At 35.7% G+C, this 16,940-nt stretch overlaps 1 protein-coding gene across 1 annotated transcript in view; it reads left to right on the plus strand.

Annotated features, from left to right (window-relative positions):
• The window catches only part of LOC135197147 (uncharacterized), a 233,478-nt gene extending 216,884 nt beyond the window's left edge, over positions 1-16,594 (plus strand). The window contains exons 2-4 of the mRNA XM_064224121.1: positions 7,922-8,816; positions 14,036-14,362; positions 16,571-16,594. Of these exons, the coding sequence (XP_064080191.1) occupies positions 8,139-8,816; positions 14,036-14,362; positions 16,571-16,594 (1,029 nt within the window). The 5' untranslated portion in view covers positions 7,922-8,138. The remainder of the gene's footprint in view (positions 1-7,921; positions 8,817-14,035; positions 14,363-16,570) is intronic.
• Positions 16,595-16,940: the final 346 nt, after the last annotated feature.

A 16,940-nucleotide genomic window follows, 5' to 3' on the forward strand; every position in this document is an offset into this window, starting at 1 on the left:
TTTTCAAGTTTTAAATGATGATGATGATGATAAAAGAATACTTTTGTTTTAAGTTATATTTTTCCACCATACTGATGACCAGGTACAGTTTCGCTTCAACTTTGAACGACAATCAGTGAATCTTCATCATTATGAAGCGATGAATTCTGTGATATGAGTGAAGTGGGGGAATTTGATGATATGAATTCGAAAGCTTCATCAGAATTATTCAAAAATGTATCGAACAGTGGTGTGACTTCGACCCTGCCGAACGAAGCAGTAAATCACGCACGTGGCTGTTAGTCGACTGTGTTAGGTGGCTGATCAGGATGAAGAAAGGCCTAGTTATAGGAACCTCATGCCGAAAGACTGACGAAAACTGAAATAACGTCACCTTTTATAGCCAACCGTCTAATGGGAAAATGCGTATGGTAAATATATATATATATATATATATATATATATATATATATATATATATATATATATATATATATATACATATATATACATAATATATAATATATATAATATATATATATATATATATATATATATATATATATATATATATACAACCTGACCAAATAGCGCTGCCCGGGAAACCTCTTCTTACAACCGATAAAACTCACTCTCTCTCTCTCTCTCTCTCTCTCTCTCTCTCTCTCTCTCATTTCCTGTTAAGATAGTTGCTTCCCAGCCCAACCTTTCCTATTGAGGCTGATCCTGGACTTAAAAGGGCTTCAGGAGAGTCACTTTATCTCATTTATATTTACATATTACCTCCTTCCCACCCCTTCTCAACTCCCTTCCAATCAGGGCTGACCTAGGAGTTAATGGGCATTGGGAGGATCACTATTCATCTCAGCGACCTCAAAAGCTATGGCTTAGACACTAATATCTGTCGTTTTCCATTATTTTTACACGGTACCCCCGTCTTGTGGATACACGAATAGGATATGAACAGTTACTGGATTTATAATATACTATGCCTAATATCATTTTTCGGTCTTGTATCACATCGAAACAATCATTATCACATAAAGTTTCTTTTAAATATCCTTTTACATTCTCATTTTCGTAAAGAGCTATAGGAACTTGAAATGGAGACCGAGAGTTTAATATTTGAAACCCAGGGATCCAAACCGACCAAATATTTCTCTTCTCAAGCTACTCTAAATTACTGTTTCATCACTTTACAATGGTCATCCATCAAGAGCGGTTTTAAGCAGTATAATATGGGTTGCTTTCTTTCTTTATATAATTACATAATTCAGTAGATTTTTGGTTGTGGTGTTATTAAAAAAAAAGAAAAAGTTCCACTTGCCATGGGGTGTACGACATCAAATTCAGGGTACAGAGATCTGAAAAAAAAAAGTTTTTTATTATACTGAAAAAAAATTATGATCGGAACTGAAAAGCAAAAAACTATCTTACTCGTAAATGAAAATTATGCCAATCGCAGTGTTACCTTAGTCATTAGAATAATACACCCAAAAAAAAAAAAAATAAAATAAAAACAAATAAATAAACATTTTCCTTTACAAAGCTGTATAATTTTCGCAGAACCGTAAAATGAGATACAAAAGTAAGTGCAAATTTGCAACTCTGCTTATTTTCTCTTTCTTTTTTCTTTTGAAGCGGACAGAAAAGCGAACTGTGTCACATAATAAGACAGGCAATGGATAAGCACATACCGGGAACAGGGAAAAGCTCATTAGGGCAATGCATTCATGGACTCATTTTTCATTTGTTTTGTTTCTTTGTCTGATGTGAATGCAAATATTGTCAATAGTAATATTTGCATTACGGTGGTGAACTTTCGTGATGAGGCTTTTATTATTAATGAAGTTGTTCCTTTAAGAGTTGAAAGCGTAGAGATGATGATTATTATAGTACGCTGGAACCCGGGGCTGCCCGTCACGTCTCCCTTACCATCCCAATCCCCTACCTACTCAGCCCACAACCCGCCCCGGACAAACAGGTTAGCAGGAGGAGGGTGGATGTGTCATGTTTCCCATACCTTCCCGATCCCCTACCTAACCCGCCCACCCAGGGCGGATAGACAGGTTTGCAGGAGGAGGGTGGATGTATCATATCTCCCCTACCTACCCTGCCTCCACCTGGGGCGGATAAGCAAGAAGGATCCATTCGGATTTTATTATCACAGATAGATATAAGCTGCAAGTATTTGGATACGTTTTCCACGCTGATCAAATCAGATTAGATTTCGTGATCGACGTCATCCTTGCAAAACCCGGTTTAAATCTGGACTCTAGAAAACAGATTCAATAAAAAACAATTGGATGTTCGTCATAAATGATATCTCTCTCTCTCTCTCTCTCTCTCTCTCTCTCTCTCGATCATATCAGTAGTATTTCTATATAAGCTGGGTTATATGCTCATGCTTTATATATATATATATATATATATATATATATATATATATATATATATATATATATATATATATATATACACAAAGAGAGAGAGAGAGAGACAAGGGCAGAGGGAAAGGCACACGAATAATTAACTGCATTTATAGTGGCCGACGGCACCTTGCAATAATACATTGCATTTTCAAGGATGCAATGACGCATATGATTTTGTTTAATAAAAACAAAAAGATCGTCAGTACATAAAATTATAAAAACAAAACTAGATTTTTAAAAATACTTTAAAAGAAATCTACCCATTACATGGCTAAAAGTGACTAAGCATGAAAAGGTTAACCTGGCAGGAAGCAAATAGAAGAGTAGAAAAGAAAAATATTATCAAATAAGCAAAGGTGTGGTAGACGTGTGGACATTCAACGAGGGAGCGAATACTTTAATGAAAATTGACTCTAAAGTCGTAAGCTCGTCCTCCTGTTGGGCTGATATGTGACTCATTAAACTTCATTCCCAACAACTTTCTCAAAATTTTGAGAAAGTTGTTGGATATGAAGTTTAATGAGCCACATATCATATATAATGTTCCCAAATTAGACATGTACGCTAAATTTCCCTTCCTTTTCGGGATCTCCGCAAAAAAAGTTATAAAGATCATTAGCGAGGAATTTCCCTTTGTAAGTCTGCAACTTATTCCGAAAAACCCTCTAAAGCCCCGATCTCTTTTCATACCAAAGGACAGATTGTGATCGTCTCAAACTTCTAACGTCATTTATAAATATACTTGTCCTAATGTGAACTATAGTAGATTCACATCAACAGTGCATTTGATGTCTAGGCCAGTCCCTTTCGACGCTCTTGATTGGCTGTAGATTGGCTTACCAACAGCCAATCAGGGACTGGCCTGGACATCAAATGCACGCTTGATGTGAATCTACTATAGGAACCTACGCTGGGTGTACGAAACGGCTACTACATGTCTGAATCTGTATAACGGGATGCATGTTGTCTAGGCCTGAATTATCAAATATAAGGAATCATTCTGATCTACAAAACGCGGATTGGTATGAAAAACTTTGAAGTCACAGCCTCAGCCCAACATGAGGACGAGCTTTCGACTTTAAGAGTCAATCTTCATTAAAGCACTCGTTCCCTCGTTTAAGGGTCAATCTTTAAAGCACTCGTTCCCTTGTTATATGCCCAGACTTCTTTCACAACTTTGTTTATTTTGTAATATTTTTTTATACTGTTCTGTTTATTTACAGCCAGTTTCACCTTTTTATGTATTTTCACGTTTCAGCCATGTACTGGGCAGTTTTGTTTTAAAGTATTTTAAGAAATATATTTTTGTCTTTATAATGTTATGCAGAGACGTTCTTTTTTTTATTAAACAAAATATATGTCATTGCAGCCTTGAAAATGCAGTTAATTATTCGCGTGCCTTTCCATCCACCCTTTGTCTCCGTATATTGGGCTTCTACCTTCATAAATATTGTGTGTGTGTGTGTGGCGTATGTATATATTATTTATATATATATTTATATGTATATATATATATATAGATATTATAATATAATATATATATATATATATATATAAATTATATATATATCTAATATATGATATTATATATATATATATATATATATAATACACTTGCTTAAATACCTAAGGAACTCTACAATGTGGAACGGTGAGAGGAGCATATGAATATTTCATAACACGATTCTGCAGTAGAATGCTATTAATATAACATGATACTTCAACTTGTCAGCTAACCGATTACTATTCCCTTTACCAATATTATATGAGGAGCTGCCCATATATGAGAATAATTTCTTACATTTATAAAAGCTAATATACTGCACGAAGGTAAAGTAATAAAGAATATTATAATGTAACTTGCTTCACTCATCGTTACTTATATGGGGTTAAATGCCTAGCGTATGGTTTGGGAAAATTACAATCGTACCTGATTCGTGCAATCTGATATTCATACAACTCTGTCATCTTGCCAAAGGTTTATTTGAACAAAGACGAGGGACAGTAAATTCGTGTTATTATCCTGGAATTCTGGTTTGTATTACTGCATCATAATAGAAAAGTTCAACAGAGGTAATTAGTGCCATCTCTCTCTCTCTCTCTCTCTCTCTCTCTCTCTCTCTCTCTCTCTCTCTCTCTCTCCACCATTAATTTTAGTTGACATTTTCCTCCAGATACCTTGCCTTTCACCAATAACTTAATAAGGAGACGTGCCCAGGAAAAAAAGGCAGAAGTCACTGTTACAGAATGTTTTCAATAACACTGGTTTCCAAATTACTGTACCTTAACGAATGAAACATAGAAGCATTCTTGAAACATTCTATTGCTAAGAAAGTCCGATTCTCGTAAATATCAATTTGTGTAGTAAAAACCAACAATTATATAGTAAAATGTACTTTTATTACACGCTATAATCATATTGAAAAATGCAAGACTGAAAATAGACCTGTTTAATTAACGACTGTCAGAATACGATAAAGGAAAAACGGCCAGAAACCGAAAAAGCAGAGTTTTTTTTTCATGAAAATGTCCCAAACTGATGTCACTACCAGCATCGGAGCCTCTAAAAACGGAAACGCTAAAATAAATATGAAATTATGCATCCAAGCATTTTTGCAGTGGTCCCAAAAGCGAACTGCATCACGTAATCAGACAGGCAATTGATAAATATACGCCGGGACCAATGCAACGTTCATTACGGAAATACGCTTTTGTGTTTTTCGGTTCTGCGTTTATTAATTGTGATTCAAGTGATGATGATGATGATGAACGTGGTGTCGCTGATGATGTTATTAATTTACATTATACCAAGGCATTTCTTGCGTATGATGATGCGCTTGGGGAGTTTGGGTTATTATCTTATAATGTAATTCGCGATAGCTTGATATTCCTACAAATGATTTTTTCACTGCAAGGTAACTAACTATTCACGAATTTCCATGGATTCGAGATATTGGAACCAAAGCAAAACCTGATTTTTTATATATATAAATCCTAGGGAGGCCTTGTATCAGAGAAGAGCTTCTTTCAATTTCTTGATTTCGGGATTAGGAAAGCATCTCACCCACGTCTAAATGTTTTTTACTTTACTTTGTACTTTACGAGGTGTAAAGTACAGCAACACCATCAGTTTCTTGGGGCTTAGTATTTAATTAGAGGCCAGCGAGAAATATTTGTTCTGTTGTGGAAAATTTTACATTTTGAAAGTAACCCTGACATCTTATATGTTTGCCTTTACTGCTGCTATTCGGTATAGAAAAAAATTGCCTTAAAATCTATCCATTTCGAGTGTGTGAGTTTATACAACACGTCTGGCACAAACACACACACATGTACGCACAACACATGCATACACACACCCATATATATATAAGTATATATATATATATATACATATATATATATATATATATAATATATATATACATACATATAGATATATATATATTTTTTTTTATTTTTTTTTTTTTTTTTTTTTTAATGCGTGTATAAAATTTAGTATAATATTTGGAACAACGATAAACGTAACATTTCCTACAGTAACTGCATCTTTCAATCAAAATAAAGTGTCATTAATATCCATCACATACGACAATGAAGGCGATAATCCTATTGAATGAAAGCAAACCACCCAAGAGTCGTTGAAATTTTGCAGATATTGTGAAGCTAATGACACTTAAATGTTCGTCCCTCGAATAAAACGGACATAAAAATGATAAAGGGAACAGTGGGACATTTTATTTTCCACGATGATTTTTATTGTTTTCCCCCGATGGAAATGGACTTGGCATTTGGTGTTTTATTGTGTGTTTTTTTTTTTTTTTTTTTTTTTTTGTCAGAAGCAGTTAAGGATAACTGCCAAAAATCGTGAGTAAACTGGATGGTCATTAACGGATTATTATGGGCAGCTGAATTGTATAGTTTGCCTTAGTTTTTTTTTTCTTTTTTTAACTTCCTTCTTTTGGTCATTGACCCTTCGTCCGGTCATTTATTTGTGGGCATCATTCATGAAGTATTTATTTATCCCGTTCTTCGTAATTCGTTCCTTCTTTTTGCCCAATTCCTGCCATTAATGTTAACTGACCGTGATCTTGATATTGCCTATGTTCTTTTCTTCAAAAATACACGAATCATAATCCTAAATGGGCTGTTTAGAATAACTCACACAGATAAATACACGCGTACACACACAAACAAGACATACACGCACTCCTTACGTTTGCCTTGGTGAGGTTTATTTCCGGTTTGCGATAGTATGGGTACATTTCAGATTTATTAAAAAAAATCGTTTCATATATTATGTTGACAAATGCTTACATTCATAGAGGAAGAACAATGCATTAATTTTGGGTTGAACTAAGTATTTAAAAAATTTTCTTTAATACTTAGGAAGCACTGTTCTTACATATAGGGTACCTTAAAAAATACTATATGTACGAGTTTATAGCGATTTGCATGATAACAATGTCAGATATTCGAAATTAAAATACATTCTTTATAGAAACTATTTGAATTTTCTTTAAATAACAATATCTTCAATTATGAAATATGTACTTTAATCATGAAATATTAAAAATATATTACGTAGAGTTAAATTTAATGATATATCACTGATGTCGTATTGAATATGTAAAATGACAAAAAAGAAATGAATTTATTATTTTTGTTCTTTTATATCCACCTTTACCACACACTACCTCAGTCCCTTCCCCCCCCCCTTCCTCCTCTTCCCGAGCATTCCCGAAAATAAGAGAAGAGATTTGGGACGACGCGAAAGAAACAGAGAAGACCATCATTACTTTTCCATTCCTGTGAAGTCAGGACAAATTGGACATTGTTTGTGATTGCGCCGTTTTTTACCGTCTGTTTTCTTTCGGCATCAGCTGCTAAATAACGAAAGAAAGAAACGCAAACGCCTTTGGGAACTAAAAAAAAAAAAAAGGAAGGCGAAAGCGGACGAAGAATTGTGCTTGTTGTCGTAGTTGCTTTGCATTCCATGTAATCTAATAAAACGGAAGCATATGAGAGGAGGGCGTCCAGGAATGGACAGAGGGAGAAAGAATGAGCGAGATGAAGAAATGCGAGAGGGAATAAAAAGAGACGAGGTGAAATCTTCACAAATGCTCAGTAATGAAAAAGGGGCAGGGAAGTGCGAGAAATAAGAGAGAGAGAGAGAGAGAGAGAGAGAGGTGTCTGTGTGTGTGTGAATATGGCGATGGCGGGGGAGAAGAATGGTGGTTCCATAGTTAGAAGAAGCTGGGGGTAATTCTTACTACTTTACAAGTAAAGTAGTAAGTATTCCCTAATGAAGGCAGAAAAATTAAATCTACTTGACAAAAGCTCAATGTGAAATCATAGATAACAAATTGTTAAATGACCACTTCGAGCAGTTATTTAAATAATATATATATATATATATATATATATATATATATATATATATAATTATATATATATATATATATATATACATATATATATATATATATCACATCTGTGCTATTCTTCAGGGACTAAAGTGTATAATGCCATAGAAAACCTGAAAAGTAAATGATAAGATTATGACTCTGAACAGAAATATGACAATGACCTGTTCAGGGAAGTGATTTTTTTTTTTCTCCTTTATGTTCCACCAATAACGAATTATGGGTTTATAGCAGTCATTACGACGAAGGGAAGAGTGAGACAGAGAATTAATTAATTAATTTAAAAAAAAAAGGCAGCCCGATGGAACTGGTGAAGAGTCGAGGAATGCAACGGAGCGGTCGGGCAGTGGTGGGGCTGGATGTGATCAGCCAGACGCTGCCCAGAGGCTACGGGTCACACAAATACGACCAGCGGTACCAGCAAAACACCCACCAACCCCATCACGCCCTCGTCCAGTCCATACCGCCGCCCTTGCCCCCCAAACCGAGCATCCAGACGCCCACGACCAGCTCCTCGTCGACCAGCCCACACATCCGCTCCCCTTCCGTGCAGCCGCTCTCCGCCGAAGACCTCTGCCGAGAGTCCGTGTGCTCTTGCTGCCCTCCTGACGTGTGCTCGGGCGAGCCGAGCGCCCCTTGCACGACGGTCAACCCTTACCCGCAACATATCTACCCGAAGGTCGTCACCAGAGCTTGGGGCAGGTCGAGCGGCGGGGCAGAGCAGTGCGGGTTATGTAACATTCTGGTGCCCACTTCCTACGACTGCTCGGATCCGTTCTGTGGCACTCGCGGCCGCCCTCCCGTAGGGGGAGGTGGAGGAGGAGGGAGTAGTGAGGGAGGAGGAGGAGGGGGGAGGAGGAGGAGGAGGGGGGAGGGGGTAGGAGGAGGAGGACCATGTTCTTGCATGCAGCAGATGTACAGGAATACCAGTCTAAGTGTCAACCCCACCCAAGTGCCAAAGGCCTCATCAGATTGTTCGGTAAGTGTTCACTATTATTATTATTATTATTATTATTATTATTATTATTATTATTAGTCAGTCTATCATATAATGCCATTATTCTCAATGATATCTTTCCCCTACTGATTTAGTCACTAGATGATTGATTGACGCACAACTTGACATATTTATCTTTTCAGCGTATTAGATTATTTGTATTTAATCACTAATCGCATAAAACCGACTTATGAATATATAACAAGTCCTCAGTTATTCGAAACATAAATATAATAATTTAAGTCGGTATCTGTTTTTATCCGATCTAATTAACTGTTATAGTTTACTAAGACATATTTTCTAAATTTTCTTTAAATTATTACCTAAATTTTCTTTAAATTATTACAATTGTTCGTGTCCATTTCCCGATTAATTATTGGAATAAACTGTCATTCAGCGTTGCTTATTTGCCAGGAATAATTATTCGCACTATAAATATGTTATATGTGTACAATATATTCATTATACTATCATCCTAATGCATGCCTGCATACATACATACATACATATATAGTACATACACAAGACAGTTGACTACAGTACAACTAGCGCAATATAGAAATACATGAATGATGCAAGTCTCTCTCTCTCTCTCTCTCTCTCTCTCTCTCTCTCTCTCTCTCTCTCTCTCCAGTAATATTCTACGACTCTGCCACTCCCACTTTTTTCAATCAGTCTAGGTCAGCTCGTCAACTTTAGGGACAAACATTCTGGAAATGGAAGGACCCATCATCTGGAATGCATTAGGTCGTCTCAAAATAGTGCCTTGGATTAAAGTACTGGAAACTCCCAAGAGGATAAATTTTTTATCTTTGAATAATATCTCCAGGGAACAAAAATCGCCTCATTCACGTGAAGTCCTGGACAACGTTGGCACTCACGAAAATACAGTTTTTGTTTTCTTTCTTTTTAACGGTGTCAAGGCAGCTAAGGATTATCATCCCAATCCCTCGGTCTCCTGCTGTTTCAAGATTTGCTTATTCACATCTCACAGAGAGTACCTTAGGGGCACTACAGAATTTCCCTATAGGCGAGTTTCTATTCACCATGTCTTGTGTTGGAAGCAGTTAGGGAAGATAACACCGTAGCAATTAAAAAGAGAAACAGTAGTCTGGAGCATTATATTTAAATTAGTCGTTTCTGTACAGTACTTGTCTGGAACGAGTATTTATATAATAGTTCAAATAGGGAGATGCATTATTCACTTCATTAAACGTTCTAGAGAACATTTTCACCTTTGTGAATGATGCAATCACAGAATCAAAATTAAAAAAGAGAAAGATCAAAATTATAATGGATATATAGTATACTGTATTTACATGTACATTCACAGCACAAGAGTGGCTCGATTAATCGTCTTACGATTGAATTAAGCCGTAAGAATATGCTTACCTAAAGAAATTTAAGAGAAGAATCAATGAAAGGAATTAACAATAAGAAGAGCGAGATTTGAATTCATCTCATTTAAGTCAAAAGCTTTAACCTCACAGTCGTTGGAAACCTTCATTTTGCAAGAGGCAGAATTCGAGTAGTTAACGTTTCAATTGCCTACTCCGGATAATAGTTTTTTTTTAGAGCAGTCGAGAATACATCTGATGTGAGCTACAATTTGGTCAGTCCATTTGAATTCTGTCAAAACCCAATGATGGCTACGGAAGACGCCTTCTATCTAATATTTTAATTCTTTAATCACTTCTAGATAACACTATAAAGCTATTACCTTACGAACGATTCTAATAATGATATCAAAATCACTTAACGCTTTAACAACTATTACGGTCAGTAGATATAGAAAAAAGTAGTTTTGTATTAATTTTCACAAACCATTAGAGATGAGTTTATTATAATTGTAACTTATTTTGCGAGGTTAGATCCACAATAATAGCTTGGTTCCGTGAAAAAAAAAACTTATAGCAAAGAGAAAACGAACAGTTTACCAGAATGGAAGAAGAAGGTGACAGATGTCAAAGTCAGTTCCAGATCGAAAGAAGGTACTGTAATGAGGCAAGTATGCTAAGCTCCTGGAGAGTGGCGTAGGGAGTTTGGTTCCTTTCTCTCCAGCCTTTGACTTACAGCTGAGCTTCTTTAGACATCACAGCTAAGTTGATCGAGTGAGTGTCCAACGGGAATCAAACTCCGGATCAAGCGAGCGCCAGCTCACTTCTCTACCACTGAACGAAGCCAAACCCCTTGAGAGGTGCGTAACGAAATTAAACGTGAGAATGGAGGAAGGCTGCAGGTACATCATAGATAAGAGCGGATGTGGATGATGGACTTGGCGAAGAATAAAAATCAAAGAGTACTTTTATAGATGCAGAAATGAGGGAGATAGAAGGAGAAATACTGTGAGAAAAACTAAACCACGTATGTGAATCTCATAGAAAACAGCGAGTGTTGCATATTTAAAGAATGTAAAAGATTATCTTCAGAAAAGGTCACAAAATGAATGGTTAATTTTAGAATAGGCCTCAGATAAAAAAAAAAAAATGACAAAAGCCATACATGCTGGATGAGGACGCTCCTGTTATAAGACACGAATAGGAATATTAAAAATCTTACTTTTGAAGCTGCTTCATTCAAAACACATTTGTTTTTCTTTGTTAGCTGAAAACACTTGGTAAAATACCTTTCACATGGGAAATATTCAGGTAATACGTATAAATATTCTATAATGAAAGGCTACAAAGACTCAATAATAAGATTTTTGAAGTTGAATGTCCCATTCGAGAGAAAATTACACGTTTTTGCGACGCGGTAATTGAATATAGGATTAGGAGTTATGAGATATCCTTTATTAAAGAGAGTCAGACGAGAAGGAGAAAAGAGGATAACAAAGGTGAAGAATGATTCATTAAAACTAGAAAAACGAAATAAGACGGGCCAACTGTGAAAGATTAAGAGAACTAGGTATGAGAGAGAAAGAGTAAGTGGCTTTACACTCCGACATAGTTGGAACTATTTCGTGAGACGAAATGGCTGCATGATACAAGAGAAACAATTTTAAAAAATCGCCGAAGTTTCTTCGGCGCATTCGAGTTTTCTGTACAGGTCCAGTGCTGTATGAAATTCTCAGCCATGGCCAATGAAACTTTCAGTCGCGCCCCGCGAAACTCTCAGCCACAGCTTGGTGGTGGCATGTGCTCTTGGTGCCGACAGTGGTGCCAGATGCACGATCATGGGTTAACTTTAACCTTAAATAAAATGAAAACTACTGAGGCTAGAGGGCTGCAATTTGGTATATTTGATGACTGGGGGTTGGATGATCAACATAACAATTTGCAGCCCTCTAGCCTCAGTAGTTTTTAAGATCTGAGGGTGGACAGAAAAAGTGCGGACGGACAGACAAGTAGCCATCTCAATAGTTTTCTCTTCCAGAAAACTAAAAAGAGCAGGATGTTTACAGACAACCTGTACAAAGGTCTAATTGAAAGTCTACTGATTCCATCTAATTCTAAGTTGATGGCTGATAGTGTGAAAAATCGTACATGGATGAAATCATCTAAATGTGTTTTCACAGATTGTAAAATAAGATAGAATTCCTGAATGAGTAAAGTGATCAAGGATTCTTTGAATAAGAGACAATACAAAAAATTATAATACACGAGAAGGAAGAGATTACTGTGTTTAATGAACACTGTAAATGGAAGAAACTAAGACATAAGAAAGACTGGCGATAATATAGTCGAAAATTAATAATTAAAATTGTGCATAAACCTCACTTGCAGTGTTCTTCCATCCTCCAGTGGCTAACCACCGACTCCTCAGCGAAACCATGAAAAGGTTAGAATATTCTTTATCAGAAGCTTTCTATTTGTAAGAAAAATCTTGTTTTTATTATGAAAAACTGTAAATTTTCTAAGGGAATGCTCGTCGAATATTCTCACGCGCTGGATATTATTTACTACTAATATCAAAACTGCAAACAGCTTAAGGAAAAGAGCATAACACTCTCGTATCAATCAATCGTCAATCATCTGGAATTCTCTCTCTCTCTCTCTCTCACACACACACACACACACACACACACACACAAATACACGTGCACGCGCGAGGGCGCAAACAGTATACACAGAAAGGTTTCTTTCATCTGTTATAGGAGGATATTAATAGTGTGCAAAGAAAGGTTGTGATATTACTATTCTCTTAGCTTTTCATCAGGAGAGGCGAATATTTGTGAAGGGCAAGCGCGCATACCTAATTTCGGTAAAAGGGGGAGAGAGAGAGAGAGAGAGAGAGAGAGAGAGAGAGAGAGAGAGAGAGAGAGAGAGAGTTTCGTCTGATCTTTCCAATTATTCCTTCCTTTGAAAACTTCTTGCCATCAGATTATTTAACTAATGTGTAATGTGTAAAACTCCTTTTTCGTTTTCTTTCAAGAACTTAAAAAAATACATAACGTAGAACTCTATTCCAAATCATCAAAAATGTAGAACTTTTAGGCTTCAAAGAAGGGATGGTTACAATATTCCTATCTTCAATCTCCCTCACTACTAAACTTTTGCTATCTTAACGCCTGGAATGGTTTTATTCAATCACTGGACTAAAACAAAAACAAAACACAATAAAATACTTATTCAACGTTCAGGAAGAACAAAAGTTTTCCTCTAACTTTTGGTGAGAAACAAAATTTTGTCTTTTAACTCGGGGTAAACAAACATTCCCTCCTAACTTCTAGAGGGCAAAAATCATACTGACTCTCAAGTCATTTTTAAGAAAATGCAAAATTGGTTTGCTAACTTTCATTGGAGAAAATATTCCATCGTTATTTTTCATCAAAAGAGGGCCAGACCCAGTGATGAGAAATAACCGCAAGCATTTTTGATAGCCAAAGATATCTCAATATTACTTTTTTGAAAGAACAATTTACTGATATATTGCCTTCTTTCTACTAAACTGTGACTGAAACTGGCTCTCATCAGTCAATCTATCTATGAGATCTATTATTTCTTGTCAAATATTTCTTATACTTTATTTCTTTTATTTATGTTACCCCTTTGCTTGGATCTTTTTACTTATTCCATATCCTTCTCGTAGACTTCTTTGTTTTGCTTTGAAATTTTCCTCCTTTTGTCAAGGCTTTACCTTCTCTTTAGTTTCATTTTTCGCATTTTCACTTTTCTGGTGACCTGTTAGATCCCCTTAAAACCCCCTTTTTTAAAGAATTTTAATAATTTGATGATTTACTTAGGTCTTTTCACTTGCAGTTACCAAGGCTTATCAACGTGCAGGGCAACTTTGCCGCCAATTTTACCGCTGCTCTGGGTCGACCCCCAGATGGGTACCACCAGCACACTAGCCAGAGTTCTCAGGATGTTGGGCCGAGCTATGGCCACCACCAACATAACCGTGCCCTCTCGAATGGCAAAACCCAGCCCTCTGGGAGTCCTCGCCACGCAGGACCTCAGAGTTACCAAAAAGGCCCTCCGATCTCACGGCTGAGTAGGAGCGTCGAGGAATTGCCTAAGGACATCAAAGACCATATACAGAAGTGCCGATGCTCGTGCGATCATATGGGTTATGGCAGTATAGCGGTAAGTTAGGTGTTTGATTACCTAGATGTTCTTCTCTCTCTCTCTCTCTCTCTCTCATATATGTGGAGCAGCATAAGAAAGGGTTCAAACAATAGCATTTTTCAATAGGTCTCAGTTTTTGTTACTGGGTGATTCCAACATCATTCTATGCCCTCGTGAAGAGTGTTCCAGCACCTTACATATAATCTCAGATGTTGTACAGCCGTAACAAAAATTGAGTAAAAAGTTTTTCCACTTTTTCACGCAGACCCTACAGTTTTCATATTCACGGGAATAAACTGCCAACAAAAATGATTTAACTATCAAAGGTCGATGATTGGCTACGAAGGGGGCTCAGCCAATAGGCAACAGAAGGGAACTAAAAGATTGCCAAAAACGTAAAACTTTCGAATGAAAAGCTATTGCAAAGAGACTCGTTTTATAAGTTAGTTTTCTTTCAACATGTTTTAATACAATTTTAACATAATAATGCAGTCTGCATCTACGTATACCTAATAAAAGATTATAATGCTCCTATTGTGTTATTATTTAGTTCTTACTTATCATTCTTGTGTTATTATTTAGCTTTTACTTATCTTTCTCAGCAATGACAAGAAAATAAAACTTTACTTATTAATCAGAAAACAGTGATTTGTAAGCACGCCTTTTTTTAAAGTCATTCATATCTTTAAACTCAAATATAAACTTCAATAAAACTGAAGATAAAAGCAGTCAACGTTTCCATGGGGTACAGATTGATAAAAAAAAAAATTTAACATTACAAACATTGACGTAAATGTAAGCATTTTTCCTTAGGAATTGTCGTAAAGCTATATTTTAATATAATAGTCTTTTAAAACTGGGAATTCACCAAAATGTGGTAATGTGGATTATTAGTATAAAGACTCAACATTCTGTCATGGAATAACAGTAACATAGTTTCTTTATTGTTTTCGTTACTGATATGTTTAAACATCGGATTCTTTTATCATTTTCTGTGTATTAATAGGTCAGGATATTTTCAAGCATTCTATCATTAATTCTGACTTTACCGACTAATTACTCATTACTGATCACGCATTCATTATTGTATATTACATACCATATATTTCCCATAACAATCTTCCTCAATAATCTGATTCTTTACTCATCGATAACTGTTATTACGCATTATTTGTCATACCTCCATTGTTGTTGCAACATAATACGCGCTTACCTGTTAAGTTATTCGACATTCTGAAATCAATAATGATTCTTAATTTAAAGATACCTATTCATTATTACTTTCATTACTTTTAGCAACAAGTATTCTGACTCATTTACTCATCGCATTCTTGTAGCACTCGTTACTACTCACGCCTACATTATTGTACTGCATTGCACATACAGTTTTAAACATTTCCTTAGGAATTGCATTCCAAAATTTTCAATAATGCAACATAAATAAAACAACTGTTACTCACTGGCTTTTTGCTGATTTATCTGCTTAGGGAATAAAAGATTTGAAGTTTCCATACTTTAGTGATATTCGTCGGAAAAGCTCTACATTTGAAATTTTCCTTTTATTGTAGCATCAAAAATGAAAAACGTTACGGTTTGTTTACGTTTGTAAAACTTTGAATGTTTTTTTTCTAGGAAAATTGAATTTAGTTGGTTTGGCCCCATTCTTGTGCTGCTCTGTACGCAAACAGAAACACGAATATATATATATATATATATATATATATATATATATATATATATATATATATACATATATACATACATATAATATATATATATATTATATACACAGAATTTCTACACGTTTGTGAACGCTACAAATGTAATAAATCATAAAGGTATGGAATATTCATCATATTCTTCTCTCTTTTTTGCGTTTTTTATTGTATCATCGTCTTAGGAGTTATAACGGCAGAATATATGGTAAAAACCCTGCCAATCAATAATTCATGCGTTTATCTCGATACATTATTGAGCAAACTTTCGTCTGTCCATACGGAGTTGTACTCTCCATGTACTTGTGTGTGGATGTTTGTGTTCGCTATATTGGCGTCCTTCTACAATGCGTAACATCACCTTTATCTCACATTATTTGGATATAATATATACAGATATATAGAGTGACCTGCTCCATAATCATCTTGCACTACTGAGTGCTCCAAGTTTTTCTCCTTACATAGAGTAACTTATCCTTGTTTATAGTTAGTTCCATATAACTCTCTCCAGATAAGGACTACTACAGTATCATAGTACTGGAAGGCATAACTGTTAATATTACGCTTGTGTGAATTTCATTCTACAATCATATACTCTTAAGCATTCTCTGAATGCGTTTCCTATAACACGAATTTAAAACTCGAAGATTTACTACAAACCATTTTGTGGATGCTTAACGAAGTATTATATCCAGCTATTATTATTTTTTTTTTTTTTTTTTTTTTTTTTTTTGCTCTATCACAGTCCCAATTCGACTGGGTGGTATTTATAGTGTGGGGTTCCGGGTTGCATCCGCCTCCTTAGGAGTCCATCACTTTTCTTACTATGTGTGCCGTTTCTAGGATCACACTCTTCTGCATGATACCTGAAGCTACTTCAG

This window comes from Macrobrachium nipponense, chromosome 23 (genome assembly GCF_015104395.2).
Source record: "Macrobrachium nipponense isolate FS-2020 chromosome 23, ASM1510439v2, whole genome shotgun sequence".
Lineage (NCBI taxonomy): Eukaryota > Metazoa > Arthropoda > Malacostraca > Decapoda > Palaemonidae > Macrobrachium > Macrobrachium nipponense.